Source organism: Lithobates pipiens, unplaced genomic scaffold (assembly GCF_037356315.1).
Source record: "Lithobates pipiens isolate NorthernLeopardFrog02 unplaced genomic scaffold, aLitPip1_a1.2 Scaffold_24, whole genome shotgun sequence".
Taxonomy (NCBI): domain Eukaryota; kingdom Metazoa; phylum Chordata; class Amphibia; order Anura; family Ranidae; genus Lithobates; species Lithobates pipiens.
Window position 1 is genome coordinate 6,095,251 of NW_027507786.1, and position 18,398 is coordinate 6,113,648.

Genomic DNA, 18,398 nt, shown 5'->3' on the forward strand with positions numbered 1-18,398 from the left:
ACATGGGCAGGGAAAAGGGGGTGGAGTCAGCCAAGGGGGGCGTGCAAAATGAGGTTTCACCACCCCCCAGAAAAAATCTGATTTTCGTTTTTTTTAAATAAAATTCATTTTAATAAAATGCTTTTGGAGTAAAAATGCATATAAAGATAGTTTTCTATTTATCCACTTGCTTACCAGCTCACACCGATATACAGCGGCAAAGTGGTCCGTTCTCACGAATCGCCGTATGGGTACATCTTTACCTTTAAGGGCGATAGCAGGCGTGCCCGCTGCACAGCGGGGAACCCGATGCGCATGGCCAGCAGGCACGATCGCTGCCGACCACGTGTGATCGCATGCACAAGAGCAGGAACAGGATTTGTGTGTGTAAAAACACAAATCCTTGTTCTGTCAGCAGAGAAGAGACATTGTTTAGTAGGAACAATGATATGTCTCCTCCTCCAGTCAGTCTTATCCCCCTTACAGTTAAAACACACCTAGGGAACACACATTTAACCCCTTGATCGCCCCCTAGTGATAACCCTTTCCCTGTCAGTGACATTAACACAGTAATCAGTGCATTTTTATAGCGCTGTTTGCTGTATAAATGTCACCGGTCCCAAAAATGTGTCAAAAGCGTCTGATCTGTCTGCCTCAATTTCGCAGTACCGACTCCCCAGTTGTCAGTTTACGATTATTTCAGATTTTTGGTGCTGAAAGCTGTACAATTATTTTGCATGAAAATTTGGCGTTTTATATTGTAGGCCTGTAATTCTTAGGAATAACTCACTTAAATCTGTCCAAACAAGAGTCTAGCAGACATCCCGGGTATGATAATATAATAAAGAACTATAAGTAATTGAAACAAATAATAATAATAATAATACAATTTATTCAACAATGTAATCAAATCAAAAACACTGAAATTTTCTCAGTTGCAGAAATGTCGCTGTCATTAGTTTCAGTGTTTGATGACGGATTTCCCCACAAATCGCTATTGCTCAATTCTGCAAGCGATTCTAATTTATTATCTCTGTTCTCTAGCTCTAAAACTGCTTTTGATGTAAAGGGACAGTTTTGGTTGCTATGGACAATCTCCAGTTTCCAGGCAGAAAGAACAGTATTTATGATATCAAACTGCATGCAGGACACTGGACAGACCACTGGGGACAACAGGGAGGTGAAATACATTGATACAGTAATGTAATCTGTAATATCACAGTGTACTGTTTATGTATTGTGTGTTTTACATTTTGAATTTGGCGCCGTTCTCCGTCCCCATGCGTCGCAACGTAATAGATCGAGCGGGGGACACGGCTCGCACACAGAGCGGGGAGACATCGCAGGATCCTGGGGACAAGGTAAGTAACATGTACCTGGATCCTGTGATGCGATCCCGAGTGTGGCTCGGAGGTTACCGCTTTTGGTACTGAAAATCCACCCGAGCCACACTCGGGAATACCACCAGGGGGGGTTAAAGTGGCGCAGCGCCGTATCGCAAAAGATGGCCGGTCAAAAAGCAGCCAATTCTTGCGGTCTGTAAGTGGTAAAGATAAATTAATAGTAAGCACGAGCAGTTTAACAATAAACGCATTAAAAATTTGGGATAAAATAAATAAGAGACATACGTGGAGTTACAATTCTCCACTAATGTCTCTTTTAGACACAAATTATTTTCCACCCGGGAAGGATGAGTGCTTATATTTTAGCAGGTGGGCAAAGAGAGAGGAAATAATACTGCAAGATGTGATGAAGGGGAATAGCATATGCACTTATAGGGAGATTTCACAGGAATGGGGGCACAAACCACTAGATAAATGGAGACACACGCAAATTTTACATTTTACACAAGGTTTACCACAGCCATTACGAGGCATAACACAGCTCAGACCTTTAGAGAAATTGCTAAGATCACCACAGAGTTTAGAGAGAAGGATATCCAAAATATATAAAATACTAAGACGGGAGGCGGATTATGGGTACCCGGTCTACCTTGAGAAATGGGAAAGGGAGTTAGGCCCAATAAGAAACGACGAGCACAGGGACAAAATAATCAAAATGACATTTATTACCAAAAGACATACAAACGATAGAAATGTCCTACAAGGTATTAGCAAGGTGGTATATGACCCCCCCAAAGGGTACAGAAAATCAGAGGAGATGGCCCGTCCAACTGCTGGAGGGGTTGCACGCCACTGGGGACTTTCAAACATCTTTGGTGGGACTGCCCTAAAATAACTACTTATTGGGATAAAATAATAGAAATAATATTTGTGATAACAGGGGAAAGGATTGAAAAACTCCCATGGACATGTCTGTTCCACGATACAGAGAAGGGGGTTTGCACAATATAAACGAACACTAACCCCATACTTGCTGAATGCAGCCAAAGCTTTGACCCCATGCCATTGGAAAAGACAACAGGTTCCAACAGTAAAGGAATGGGTTAGGAGGATTGAGCGGATAAGATTAATAGAAAAGTCAATACACTCAATGGAGGAAACTAGGGGAAAAATATCAGAAGACATGGCAGCAATGGTTTACATTTATGAAAATGGAGAGATACTGTTTAATGCTAGAGGGTAATGAGGACTGAGAAGGTGTGGAGTGAGAGAAGTGGAGATGGTGGGTTTTTTTATTTATTTATTTATTTTTTGGGTTAGGGAGGGCGAGGGTTATGTTAAGTTATAGATAAACGGAATGATAAATATAGCAGTTTAAGTTATATACGTCTTAAAAGATTGATATTTGTATAACTATGTATGAAATGTATTTCATTAAACTTCAAAATAAAATAAAAATATATATAAAAAAAATAATAATAAATAACTATAAGTAATTGAAACAAATAATAATAATACAATTTATTCAACAATGTAATCAAATCAAAAACACAGAAATTTGCTCAGTTGCAGAAATGTCGCTGTCATTAGTTTCAGTGTTTGATGGCGGATCTCCCCACAAATCGCTATCGCTCAATTCTGTGAGTGATTCTAATTTATTATCTCTGTTTTCTAGCTGGTCTAAAACTGCTTTTGATGTAAAGGGACGGTTTTGGTTGCTATGGACAATCTCCAGTTTCCAGGCAGAAAGAACAGTATTTATGATATCAAACTGCATGCAGGACACTGGACAGACCACTGGGGACAACAGGGAGGTGAAATAAATTGATACAGTAATGTAATCTGTAATATCACAGTGTACTGTATATGTATTGTGTGTTTTACATTTTGAATTTGGCGCCGTTCTCCGTCCCCGTGCGTCGCAACGTAATAGATCGAGCAGGGGACACGGCTCGCACACAGAGCGGGGAGACATCGCAGGATCCTGGGGACAAGGTAAGTAACATGTACCTGGATCCTGCGATGCGATCCCGAGTGTGGCTCGGGGGTTACCGCTTTTGGTACTGAAAATCCACCCAAGCCACACTCGGGAATACCACCAGGGGGGGTTAAAGTGGCGCAGCGCCGTATCGCAAAAGATGGCCTGGTCAAAAAGCAACCAATTCTTGCGGTCTGTAAGTGGTAAAGATAAATTAATAATTTAGTTTATTCAGCATGAAATGGAGCTTAGTTATGCAGCCGAGGCTGTATATTCTGCAATATTTACATTTTTGGTAACCTCATTCAATGAATCCAAGCTGAGATAACATGCACTGCATTGTTGCATTCATGCAATTTCGCAGTAACCATGAGACAAACCAAACTTCAGAAATATTCCTTTATCCCATTGTTTTGCAAATCTATGTACACTACAAACTGTATGATTGAATTGTTTCTGATATCGCTGTTTTAATAACCCGACAGCTTATTACCGTATTTATCGGCGTATAACATGCACTTTTACCCCCTAAAATCAGGGGGAAATCGGGGGTGCGTGTTATACGCCGATCCCCCGCCGTTTCTAAACCTTTCTGCCGTTCTCTGCATCTTCGGGTTTTTTTCGGCCGTTCTCAGCCACCCTCTGCTATCTTTGGCCGCACTTGGCCGTTCTCTGCAGCTTTCCGAAAGCCCAAATCCACCGAGAACAGCCGAGTGTGGGCAAAAATAGCTGAGAATGGCCTAAAATAGCCGAGAACGGCCGAAAAAAAACACCCGAAAGCCGCAGAGAATGGCCGAGAACTACCGAGTGCCGCCGAGATACACAGGACATCCGCTCTGTATCTCGACGGCGCCATTTTTAAATGGCAAAGACGCTGAAAAGACTGCAAATGACTGACAAGGCTGCAATGCAAGGCTGCAAATGACACTGATAAGCCTGCATTGATGGACATTGAAATGTAAGTTTTTTTCCTTTAACTTCCCTCCTAAGTTTTTCTCTATTAAATTCCCTCCTAAACTTGGGGTGCGTGTTATACGCCGATAAATACGGTATTCTTAATAGGAAATCTACATTTTGTTTGCAAATATTAAAGATTCTAACTACCAGCAAGAATGAGTCCTTACATTTAACCTCTAGAGATCTGCGCTATAGCCGAATGAAGGCTACAGCACGGACCTGCTTTGCCGGGACTACGTCTATTGACGTCGTCCCGTGCACGAGCGGCTTGCTCGCCCCCTGAGGGGCGCGCGCGGCACGCTCTGTGATCAGCGAGTCTATGAGACTCGCCTGATCACGGCTCGGAGCAAGGGGTCGATCCTGACCCCTTTCCACGTGATCAGCTGTCAGACAATGACAGCTGATCATGTGACACAACAGAGCCGGTAATCGGCTATTTTTCCTGCTCGCGCTGATAGCGTGAGGAGAAAAAAAAAGCCGATCACCGGCAGCCGTGATCGGGACACCAGTCCCGATCATGGCCAGCGTATCAGTGCCCACCTTCCCCCTGACAGTGCCACCTATATAATAAAAAAAGTGCCCACTATCAGTGCCACCCATCAGTGCCCACAGTGCCACCTATCAGTGCCCACAATCTGCCTCAACAACAGTGCTGCACCCCAGTGCCACATATCCGTGCCCATCAGTGCCATCTACCAGTGCCCAGCAGTGCCACCTATCAGTGCCCATCAGTCCCATCTATCAGTGCCACAGTGCCACCTATCAGTGCCCACAATCTGCCTCAACAACAGTGCTGCACCCCAGTGCCACATATCCATGCCCATCAGTGCCATCTACCAGTGCCCATCAGTGCCACCTATCAGAGCCACCTATCAGTGCCCATCAGTCCCATCTATCAGTGCCACCCATCTGTGCCACTCATCCGTGCCACTCATCCGTGCCACCCATCCGTGCCACCCATCCGTGCCACCCATCCGTGCCACCTTAACTGTGCCCATCTTTGCTCATCAGTGCCGCCTTATCTGTGCCTATTAGTGCCGCCTTAACTGTGCCTATCAGTGCCCACCAGTGCCGCCTCATCAGCGCATTTCAATGAAGGAGAAAAAATACCTGTTTGCAAAATTTTATAACAAACTATGAAACATGATTTTTTTTTTTTTTGAATTTTTTTGTTTGTTTAGCAAAAAATAAAACTCCCAGCTGTAATTAAATACCACCAAAATAAAGCTCCATTTGTGGGAAAAAAATGATAAAAATTTAATTTGGGTACAGTGTTGTATGACCGCGCAATTGTCATTCAAAGTGCATCAGCGCTGAAAGCTGAAAATTGGTCTGGGCAGGAGGGGGGTTTAAGTGCCCAGTAAGCAAGTGGTTGAAGAGCACCTGTCATTTCAGATCCATCATGGTAGCGCCTGTTAGCGGGCGTCCACTCACCCGCTGCTGCCACGTCCCTCACCTTGTTGTGTCACTGCCACATCACCAGCTGTCCCATTAAAGTGAATGGGACTGTCGGTGAGTCACCAGCGGGTCAGAGGAGGAGCTTCTGCGGGACAGAGATGACAGTTGCTCTTTGAAAATGATTTAAATGAAGCCTTTTTACTAGTGATTTAAATCAAATCCACCCTTAGCCTCTTGATGGATAGATAATCTAAAGGTCGGGTGTCCAGCGACATTTTGGCATCCTCCGCCCTCTAGTGGTGGTTGGATCAGCAGCGCAGATTGAAGATTAATGACACGCAAGGTCACGCGCCGGAGCGGATGCTGTTGTCTTGTACACAGAGCGTGTCACTCATTCTGTACAATGACATAAAAGGATATTATGCAGGAATGCAATAATCTGGCCACGGCATATGTAAACTGACTGAGATATATGACTTTATCGGGCCAAGTTTAGCATTTGGAACATTCTTTGCTTTAAACCTATTATTCGAAAAATGGCTGCTGGGCTGTTTTTACATGAATGTTAAATGACCTCATCGCACGAGAGCGACATTAGCGGAGGGCCGAGCCAGGAATCTCAATCTTGATGGCTCTTGGTTAGCAGGGGGGACAATGATGGGGGCTTAATGACGGCATTGCATGGGACAGCTAACAGGTGACTGCGACAGTTGTATGGCCGCTGTCCATCAGGAACATCTTTATCCCATCACAAGGGCATGAGTGCAAAACCCTGGAACACACAGGTTGCTCTAAATCCAGCATTTCTCAACTTGTTTTTTAATCATGCTATCTTTGCTATGCAAAAATCACAGGGCGCCCCCCCCCCCAGTCCAAAATGGGGTCTCTCCATAGACCCCTTCCACTTTATAGTCTCCCTATTCACACCAAAATCCCCTTTTACATCACAGTCCTCAGTCCCTTCTTCCACACACCTCCCCTTTAACGTCACAGTCCTCAGTCCCATCTTCCACATGTCCTCACCCTCTCCCCTTTTACTTCATGGTCCTCAGTGCCTTTTTCAACATCAGTCCTCACCCTCTCCCCTTTTACATCACAGTCCTCAGTTCCTTCTTCCACATCAGAGTCCTCACCCCCTCCCCCTTTTACATCACAGTCCTCAATTCCTTCTTCCACATCAGTCCTCACCCCCTCCCCTTTTACATCACAGTCCTCAATTCCTTCTTCCACATCAGAGTCCTCACCCCCTCCCCCTTTTACATCACAGTCCTCAATTCCTTCTTCCACATCAGTCCTCACCCCCTCCCCTTTTACATCACAGTCCTCAATTCCTTCTTCCATATCAGTCCTCACCCCCTCCCCTTTTACATCACAGTCCTCAATTCCTTCTTCCATATCAGTCCTCACCCCCTCCCCTTTTACATCACAGTCCTCAGTTCCTTCTTGCACATCAGTCCTCACCCCCTCCCCTTTTACATCACAGCCCTCCGTCTCTTCCTCCGCATCAGAGTCCTCACCCTGTCCCTTTCACCTCAGGATCCTCACCACCCCCCCACTTTCCCATCCTCAGCCGGCCAATCTGAGGCCTCGGCCAGCCAATAAACACCATGGAAATACATGGTACATCTCCCTCTTATGTTATAAAGTTCAAGAAGGGAGGTGTTTTGTAGTCCAGCAGGAAAGAACATGATAGGGTTGACAACATCGCTTACAATTTCTATGCAGCGGAGGCAGCATTGTGAGTGCACTGCAGGAAGTCAGGAGCTCGCTGAATTTCAGACAGGGGAGGAAATATTAGAGGATGTAAACCTCCGGAAAAAAAATTCCAGGAAAAAAAAAAAAAAAGACCTGCAAGAAAATCAGGAGCTAGTATGCATTACATACAAGCTCATTATGAAATCCTTACCTTAGAACGATGCCCTGCAGTGCCGCCCACACTCCGCTCCCATGGCCGACATCTTTCCCAGAAGTACTTCCGAGTTTGCGAGCTCTGTGCTGTGATTGGCAGGAGCCATGATGATGTCACTACCGCCCATGACCGCCAGTCACAGCACAGGTCCTGAAGAAATGGCACAAGCGAGCCATTCCTTCAGTGCATTGGCGGCAGCGAATATAGTAAATATCTCCTTAACGGCACAAGTTTAGGAGATATTTACAGTGCCTACCGGTAAGTCTTACTATAGGCTTACCTGTAGGTACAATTGAAGAGGAAGACTTCACTTCCTCTTTAAATACTGTGGAGTAAGGAAAGTATCGCTCTCTCTCTAGGGAAGATGGGGTGTTGGGGAGGGGACACCCACAATTAATATTTTGTGGCCAGTCCAGAGCTGACTTGTAAATGATGTATGACCTCTACAGCACCCAACCTCAGTCCTCAATGGGTCAGGTTTTCAGCATTTCCACCACCTTGCATAGGTGCATAAAGCAATGTCAATGAATCTTACATAGTTACATAGTAAGCGAGGTTGAAAAAAAAGACACAAGTCCATCAAGTCCAACCTATGTGTGTGTGATTATATGTCAGTATTACATTGTATATCCCTGTATGTTGCGGTCATTCAGGTGCTTATCTAATAGTTATTTCAAACTATCGATGCCCCCCGTTGGGACCACCGCCCATGGAAGGGAATTCAACATCCTTGCTGCTCTTACAGTAAAGAACCCTCTATGTAGTTTAAGGTTAAACCTCTTCTCTTCTAATTTTTGAGAATGGCCGGGTGTCTTATTGAATTCACTTATGCGGAAATTTTTTATCCCTATAGTGGGGTCACCAGTACGGTATTTGTACATTGAAATCATATCCCCTCTCAAGCGTCTCTTCTCCAGAGAATAAATTCAGTGCTCACAACCTTTCCTCATAACTAATATCCTCCAGAGCCTTTACTCACGATAGCTATTTAATCTAAGGAACATTCCCAAAACATGGCCTGTTTGGGGTACTTGAGGACTAAAGTTTGGAACAACTGCTGTAGAGCAAGGGTCCCAAAACTGTGGCCTGCGGGCCCGATGTAGCCCTTTGCTTGTTTTTATCTGGCCCTTGAGGCATCATTCCATCCACTGACACCAATGATGAGGCACTATTCCTTCCACTGATCCCAATGATGGGGCACTATTCAATTCACCGACCCCAATGATGAGGCACTATTCCTTCCACTGACACCAATGATGGGGCACTATTCAATTCACTGACACCAATGATGGGGCACTATTCAATTCACTGACACCAATGATGGGGCACTATTCAATTCACTGACACCAATGATGGGGCACTACTCCTCCTACCGACACCAATTATAGGGCACTATTGCTCTCCTAACTACCAACTGTAGAGCACCATTTCTCCCACTGATACCAATAATGTGGCACTATTACTTCCACGAAAACCAATGATGAGCCATTGTTTGCTGATGCCAAGGTGTTTTGCAATCCCGCTGGCCAGTCTGGTCCCTAAAGCCTGAAAGATATCTAACTGGTCCTTTGTTTAGAAAGTTTGGAGATCCCAGCTCTAGAGGAAGCATTAACTAATATTTATACAAAGCATAATATTCAAAATACAGTACAACAAAAAGGCAAAGTACAAACCCAACATAAAAATGACTAGTCTTTAAATGTTACATTATTGGTCAAAACCAATGACTTTGGAAAAACAAATGGACAAAATCACTGAAAAGATGCCAGAGTTTCCTTTTAGGTTCCAAAAAAAACAACATTTTATTGAAGCAAATCGCTGTACACATAAGTTGGCTTTCCCAAATACATCCAATCCATTATAACATGACAGTTTAACGAGGACAGAGCGGAGCGGCATATAGCAAGTCAGAAGATAAGAAGAACTATCCAAGACTTCGCCAAGAGATTGGCTCACATCCGCTGGACTTGAAAGGAAACATTGCGCCGCAATCCTCAGCAAAATCTAAATATCTCAGACTGCAAATAAGATTATATAAAAAGACTTATCTAATGTGGAAGATTCCAAATATCATCTCACTAGATCAGTGCTGAGAAATGAGACACAGCTGTGGAATTATGTAAACCCGGAGATCTGCAATCCACCAAGAGCCCGACTCATACAGGACATTAGAAGGTTACAAAACCCGGAAGAGAAAACAGGAAATGTGATTTCCTCCAAAAAAAAAAAAACTATCTATAATATCCATTCATCGCTCAAATTCTAACTTTCTATCTCATCTACAGTAGTACCTTATCAAGTGGACTCAATGGACCACTTAGGCTTTTCCTGTCGTCAGTCTATCTGTATCCATCTATTCAAGTGGACTCAATGAGGACCACCTGGTCTTTTTCTGCTATCACTATCAATCTACAAGTCCATCCCAACGCTCCCCCGTTCCCACCCAACGTTCCCCCGTTCCCACCCAACGTTCCCCCGTTCCCACCCAACGTTCCCCCGTTCCCACCCAACGTTCCCCCATTCCCACCCAACACTCCCCCATTCCCACCCAACACTCCCCCATTCCCACCCAACACTCCCCCATTCCCACCCAACACTCCTTGAACATCTTTGCAATTAACTGGAATTTTAATGAGCTAGGGAGGAATATGGATGAATTGGTTATTGACGGGCAACTCAAATATAGAACTAATATAGTGAACCAACATTTCTGAAAATGCAACCTATCAATTTACTAGTGGCTGTTGACATCGCTGAGAATGCAGCTTATGCGTTTACTAAAAACTGGTGACATCACTGAGAATGCAGCTTATCCGTTTACTAAAGACTGGTGACATCACTGAGAATGCAGCCTATCCATTCACTAGAGACCACTGATATCACTGAGAATGCAGCCTATCCATTCACTAGACTAGAGACTGGTGACATCACTGAGAATGCAGCCTATCCATTCACTAGACTAGAGACTGGTGACATCACTGAGAATGCAGCCTATCCATTCACTAGACTAGAGACTGGTGACATCACTGAGAATGCAGCCTATCCATTCACTAGAGACTGGTGACATCACTGAGAATGCAGCCTATCCGTTCACTAGAGACCACTGATATCACTGAGAATGCCCCCCTGTCCATGCATTAGAGACTGATGACACAGAGTGCAGCCAGAGATAGAACTTCTAATGAAAATTCTTAGGAATTGGTTACATTCTCAGTAATGTCACCAGTCTCTAGTAAATGGAAAGCCTTTATTCTCAGTGATGTCACTAGTCTCTTAGGAAAATTTGTATGAAAATTCTCAGAGCATTCTCAGAACAATCAAATGTCGTAAAGATTTTGTTTGATTTTTAACATTTCATTTTTGAATAAATGGACTTTACTGAACGAAAACCACACACACTGTTAGAAATTTGTTTGAGAAAAAATTCCTGTACAGGCATACCCCACTTTTAAGTACACAATGGAGTTTATTTACTATACTGGTTTTTCAATTTTTTTTTTTGCCATTGCAGTTGAAAATGAACGCCCATCTGACCCCACTAATCATCAGAGAAACTAACAAACTTTCTTAAATCTCATGCACACTGCAGCTCAAAAAAAAAAAAAAAAAAAAACGGTTTTACATTTTTTTTTAAAGGTGTTTGAGCTTTTATTTCTGCCTTCAAAAGCTTGGTTCTTTTTTGTGTTCTCTCTCGTGTTTTTATTGAGCTCTTTGGAGCTTTTTTGTGCATAAGCGTTTTTTTTTGTTGTTTTTTTGTTTGTTTTCACAAACCCTCCTAGATTGTATTTTCTTAACCACTGTATAAACAAAAAAGCTGGAACAAAAGTTTTTGAACGCTTTCACGCATTTTTGAGCTCTTTAGGGCACTAGCTCCTTTCAAAAACAGGAGTCTGGGGGGGGGGGGGGGGGGGTTTATGCCTGTAGGACCATATGCCTGAAAACGCCTGAAAAAGCCCTTATTGTGCCAACATGGAGAAGAGTTTCTACACAGAAAAAAAAAAAAAAAAAGTTTAAGAGAGCTCAAAAGCCTGCGTTGTGCACGAGCCCTTAGACCAGGGTTTCTCAACCAGCGTTCCATGGAACCCTTGTGTTCCTCTAGAGCAGGGATATGCAATTAGCGGACCTCCAGCTGTTGCAAAACTACAAGTCCCATCATGCCTCTGCCTTTGGGTGTCATGCTTGTTGCTGTCAGAGTCTTGCTATGCCTCATGGGAATTGTAGTTCTGCAACAGCTGGAGGTCCGCTAATTGCATATCCCTGATGTAGAGGTTGCTAGGGGTTCCCTGAGCTATGGTCAATTTCTGCCTCTCAGGTAAGTTCTCAAGGACGCCATTGATCTTTTTAGTTATCTGTAAGGGGGTAATTTTTCCCAATAACCACAAGTCTAAGCCCTTGTACACACGGTCAGACATTACGACAACCAAATCCGTCGGATTTTGTGCGAAACTGTTGCATACACACGGTCGGACAAAGTTGTCAGAAAATCCGATCGTACTTAACGTGATGACGTTATTTCGTTAAGACGGGACTACGTTCAGGCTAGTAGCCAATAGCTTTGGTCTAGGAATTTGATCTGAGCATGCGTGCCACTTTGTCCAATCGGAATTCTCTACACATGATCGGACAAAGTCCGATTGGATCATGTTGTCAGAAAATTTTATAGCCCAGCTGGAAAACTTGGTCCGTCGGAAACTCCGACGGAAACAGTCCGATGGAGCCCACACACTGTCGGATTATGCGACAACACGGTCCTATCGGACATTGTCCATGGGAATGTTCGACCGTGTGTACAAGGGCTTAGAAGCATTCTTTTCATTGACCATCACACTAATGTATGATGAGTTGTAGGTTTTCCATTTTTAGCAGGGGTTCCCCAAGACCGGAGAATTATTTCCAGGGTTTCCTCCATGTTAAAAAGGTTGAGAAAGGCTGCCTTATGCCGCGTACACACAACCGGACTTTTCAACATCAAAAGTCAGACGAAATGATTCCGGCAGACCATTCGATCGTGTGTGGGGGCTGCAGCGGACTTTTGATTTGCAAAAGTCTGACAGACTTTAGAAATGGAACATGTTTCAAATTTTTCCGCCAGAACTCCGCCGGACCCAGTTCCTACCGAGAAATCCGCTCGTGTGTATGCTAGTCCAACGGACAAAAACCCACGCGAGGGAAGCTATTGGCTACTGGCTATGAACTTCCTTATTCTAGTCCGGTCGTACGTCATCACGTTCGAATCCGTCAGACGTTGGTGTGATTGTGTGTGGCCAAGTCCGTTCATTCGGAAAGTCTGTCAGAACTCCGTCGAAAGTCGCTCGGACCTAGTCCCTCAAAAAGTCTGGTCGTGTGTACGCGGCATTAGACCATTCTTTTCCTAAGAATTTGCGTTCTAAATTTTACCCATCTATGGCCAGCTTTAGAATGCAGCCTATATATTCGCTAAAGGCCAGTGACATCACTGAGAATGCAGCCAATTCTTTCACTGGACATCAATGACCTCACAATTTAATATATAATGTCCAATTGTATTGCAATGTAATACAAATGTATATCTGACTGATGTAAAGAAACCGTTTATTGAGCCATCCATGCATTATACATATTCATTTACAGCGGGCTGCTTAACGGAATTACAGCTGTTGTGACCTCGTCTTGTATTTAATTCCTCATATATTGGTGAGGGGGTGGATTAATATCCTTGTGTATACATGCCCTCTGAACCGCTTATTAAGAGATTAGTGTTGGACATTCATTACAAGGAACTGAAGTCCAAAAAAAATGACTCGGATGGCGCTCCGCATAAGAAATGTGTTAATCACGAAGGGGGAAAAGCAACACAATTTTGGAAACAAATCTCGGGTTACAAAAGAAAGTATTTCGACAAAACGTCTCCTACAATATTTAATAAGTTATCCCAGGAAAAAGGAAATTCATGAACTCATTTCACGAGGGAGCGTGAATCAATACTACACAATCTAATCCTCAAGTTATTTTTAAAACAAGTATAAAAATAAATCTTCATTGCTGTCAAAACTATCAAGTTCAGTTCATGGGTGTAACCCCAAAATGAGAACACGCTTTGTTTCGTGGGCGAACTTTGTTTGGGATTAAGTGACTTATTAAAAAAAAAGTTGTAGTTTTTGCTTTATTTGATTTATGAGAGGACTGCCACGTGCCCCAAATGAGGATAACAAATGTCTTTCCTAAATTGAAATGTAGTGTCAATGGTGGTGTGGGTCTTTATAAGGCCCCTTTCACACAAGTGGTGGACATTACCACCCTTCTGAAAACCAATCTAGGGTGCAGTGGCAGTTTACAGGTGTTCAGGAGGTCCCTGATAAATGCCCATATTTTTTCCTGATCCCAAGGGGAATTTTACCAGTGGTGGCCGGTGGGTTCTTCTTTTGGAGGGGGGTAGCAAAACACCCCCCCCCTGCCACTTAAACGCTGGTCCGGCACTTAAACGCTCGTGTGGTGGGGCTGCGGTGTCCTCTCCTCCTCTCCTGGAATGCGGGCAGCGACGGCTCCGGTGTCCGCCCCTCAAGCCTCCTCTGCCATGTGTCTCCTCTTCAGCCAAAGCGCTAGGCATCCCATAGGATCGCCTGACGCTTTGGCCAAGCGGGAAACAGGTTTCACGACCTGCCTCCTGATTGGCTGGGAGGAACTTTAGTGTGAAAATAGCAAAAATGCATTCGCTATCGTCACACAACAGGGTAGGATCGCAGAGTCCACCCCTTTTATTAAAACCTATTACAGCCTCTAATCAGGTGCTTAAAAAACAAAACAAAAAAACACCCACCCTGCATTGGAATCCATGGTCCGGTGCCCTGATATGTAGATCAGGGGGCCAAATGCATTGATAGGGGAGGCGGCGCCCATGCGTCCTCTATGGACGGGCCACATCAGAATTTTACATGGAAATACAGAGCTGCATGACTAACACATGGTGGAAGCATGGTCCCATTGACTTCAAAGGCCACCACCTGTCAAATGTGACATGCTGAGTTAAATGTACTGCACTACGAAGGAAAGCATTGCAGCCATGGTAATGCATGTTGACCTGAGCAGGCGTCATGTTAATTTGCAGGTAGGTTGCTGGGGAAAGGGATTAAAATTGTCAATCAAGCGCCTGCTCTTACTGCCCCTTTGCTGCCATGTGAATTTTTTTTTTAATCAGATAATTTTTTTAAATTATTTTTAAAACCAAACAATACAAAACACTCATACATCCCATGTACATATTGATGATCACATTAAGCATATAATACAACAAACATAAAAAAATGTAAAAAAAATAAAAACACACGCCCCTCTCTCTATAATCTCTCAGTAAAATGATCTATCTATACCTAACTCAGCATTCAATCCAGAGCATCCAACCACCTCTTCCATATTTTATCAAATTTCCCTGGGCAACCTCTATGTAAGAAAATATATATTTCTTTAATTATAATTTCGTAATTTTGTGATCTCCATTTCACTATTGTTGGGGGGGGGGGGGATGTGATTACATCCCTTTTTGTGCCATGAGCTTGCGAGTCTGAAACAAACAAACTCTATACTACTGGTATAAAGGTGTTTTGCGGGTCCTAGATTCATCTAACATACTCAGAAGGCATACCGTATACCTGGCTCCATCAGCATCTTCGTCCCAAAGAGACCATTAATAGTAGAGGCAACCCCCTGCCAGTAACGATGGAGTTTGGGGCAGCTCCATAACATGTGTATTGCCGTGTGAACTTAGCCCACATTTTCTCAACTAGGTTTCCTCTAGAGGTTACTAGAGCAATTTCTGCCTCTCAGATAAGTTCCTACTGACATCATTGACCTTTTTATATATCTGTAAGGAGGCAATTCTTCCCAATGACAAGTTACATAGTTACATAGTTAGTCACATAGTTAGTCAGGTTGAAAAAAGACACAAGTCCATCCAGTTCAACCTTAAAAACAAATAAATAAAATAAAAAAATAATCGTACAATCCAAATACCCAATTTTATGCCCACAATTGATCCAGAGGAAGGCGGAAAAAAAAACCCAGCAGAGCATGCTCCAATTTGCTACAGCAGGGGAAAAAAAATCCTTCCTGATCCCCCAAGAGGCGATCGGATTTTCCCTGGATCAACTTTACCTATGTAAGTACCTAGTTATATTATGTACCATCAGGAAAGTATCCAGGCCTTTCTTAAAGCAATCTACTGAGCTGGCCAGAACCACCTCTGGCGGGAGTCTATTCCACATTTTCACAGCTCTAACTGTGAAGAAACCTTTCCGTACTTGAAGATGAAATCTCTTTTCCTCTAGACGTAAAGAGTGCCCCCGTGTCCTCTGGGTGGACCGTACAGATAACAACTCAACACCAAGTTCACTATATACTAATATATTTGAACATGTTGATCATATCCCCCCTTAATCTCCTCTTCTCAAGAGTGAATACATTTAGTTCCTCTAATCTCTCCTCATAGCTGAGCTCCTCCATGCCTCTTATCAGTTTGGTTTCCCTTCTCTGCACTTTCTCCAATTCCCCGATATCCTTTTTGAGAACTGGTGCTCAAAACTGAACTGCATATTCCAGATGAGGTCTTACTAATGATTTGAACAGGGGTAAAATTATATCTCTCTCTCTGGAGTCCATACCTCTCCTAATACAAGAAAGGACTTTGCTCGCTTTGGAAACAGCAGCTTGGCATTGCATGTTGTTATTGAGCTTATGGTCTACCAAAACCCCCAGATCCTTCTCCACTATGGATTCCCCCCGTTGTACTCCCCCTAGTATGTATGAAGTGTAAGGAGTATTTTTTCCCACTGACCGTCACACGAATGTATCATGAGCTGTAGGTGTATTCATTTTTAGCAGGAGTTCCTTGAGACCGGAAAGTTATTTCTAGGGTCCCTCCATGTTGAAAAGGTAGAGAAAGACTGCCTTAGCCTAAGAATAAGCATGGCTGCCAAACTCAGCTATGAAAACAAAAGACGACAACAATTTTGGCTTACAATAACTGAACACACACACTATTTTTACCACCTGGGAGGAGAAAGCAACTTATTTTTTTTTTTTTTCATACCTGCAAGTTGATTTCAGCCTCATAAAATGTCAGACATGCGCAATAGTGGCGGTCCGAGTCGATGTCCGTTAAAACAACGACGAAGAAGGTGGGTTGTTTCCTCTCGCGAGACAGCTGCCATCCTCCCGGTTGACAAAACTGCAAGAAACAGAAGAAAACAAACTTATATTAGCTGTACAAAAACCAAGAAATGGATTGTAAAAATGAGGAGCGTGAAAAGGGAACCTAAAAGGGTAATCAAAGTAAGGATTTACGGCAAGAATTTGATGTTCTGCCTCAATGCTACAACAAACACTGCATCTCTACAACAGAAAGTGATAGGGAATCTCCACAAAAGGTACACAAACACAAAAAATAACCTCACATGGCCCTTATTAACTCTATCCAAAATGAACAGTTTTGGCTATATATACACCTTAAACCTTAAAATGGCTGTAAACGCTCAATTAAAAATATATAATAAAAACATTAAAAAAAAAAAACACACACACATGCCTATACTTACCTGCTCTGTGTGATGGTTTTGTACAGAGCAACCCCGATCTCCTCTTTTCGGGTCCCCTGCCGACGCTCCAGGCCCCTCCTCTTCATTGGGTGACCCACGGAAAGCCACTTTCCATGAGGACACCCTCGACACCCAACCCCACTCCAGTGTCACAGATTTGGATTGGCTGGAGCCAATGGCTCCTGTTGTTATCAATCTGTCCAGTGAGGAGAGAGACAGCGGCGGGAGCCGCAGTGCTTTTGCACATCGCTGGATCTGTACGGGCTCAGAAAAGAAAAAGGGAGATGCAGCACAGAAGGTTTTTCACCTAAATGTATAGAATGCATTAAGGCTTCACAACCACTTTAAGGTTTCTCCATTACCGGCATCTTCAGACTGGTGCATTTGAAGCACTTTATAGTCCAAGTACAGACACAAGATCACAACCTCAATCAACACTAAAGGGCCGTACGCACGGGTCGTATATTGGGCAGTATCTGCTGGTTCAATAGAAACCGGCTGACATTTGGCCCGTATGCACAACAGCAAGTCTGGCTTCTGTTGAAGAGGCATGACCGAAAAAGGTCTGCCAATCGCATCTGATCAGCGCTCCTACCAAGCTCTTCAGTTTGTTTGTTTTTTTCAGCCCCCTGGGTTGAATGAAAAAGACTAATAGTGTACACTAGGCTTAAGCCCCAATTCATCCCAGTGCTAATCCCTTTCCTGACAGTTGACTTCAATGGATTCACTTCAAATCAGGAGCCCATGGACCCATTCTTTTAAATGTGGCAAATAAAAATGTTTTTGTTTGTTTCAATGTTTGCTCAATTGCAAGTTTTGGAATCTTAAGAAGAACCCAATGTCAACATTTGTACACATTCAAGAGGTACCAAAATTATCAACATGTCTTGAGGCAAACCATACCACCTCATCAGCTTCATTCTGAAATTCCTTTTTGATACCTGGGCTCAATGAAGTAAAAGTATACAAAATTTTGCCTCTTCGCCTCCCATAGTTAACTCGTATCACAAAATGAGTGCTGGGATAAAACATTCTTCTCATTCTAATAATTAAAAAAAACGTAAAAAACGTATTAATTTATTTTTGAACTTCAATCTTGTGCGTTCGAGCAAAATAAGCTTCTCAGGGAAGATTAATGCCAGTTTGGCAAAAGAAATGTGGCCCGATCCAGCCTGAGAACGGACTCTGGACAGTCCTACAAGGTCAAACACCCAAAGTGAAATATTTGATGGAGATGGTTTTATTCTCATGGATTAAAGAAGTAGCAG

General features: G+C 43.4%; 1 protein-coding gene across 1 annotated transcript in view; it reads right to left on the minus strand.

Annotated features, from left to right (window-relative positions):
- The window catches only part of SBF2 (SET binding factor 2), a gene marked incomplete in the record, with an annotated part of 632,543 nt that overhangs the window by 368,910 nt on the left and 245,235 nt on the right, over positions 1-18,398 (minus strand). Inside the window, 1 exon segment of the mRNA XM_077453547.1 lies at positions 16,626-16,763. Within this exon segment, the coding sequence (XP_077309673.1) occupies positions 16,626-16,763 (138 nt within the window).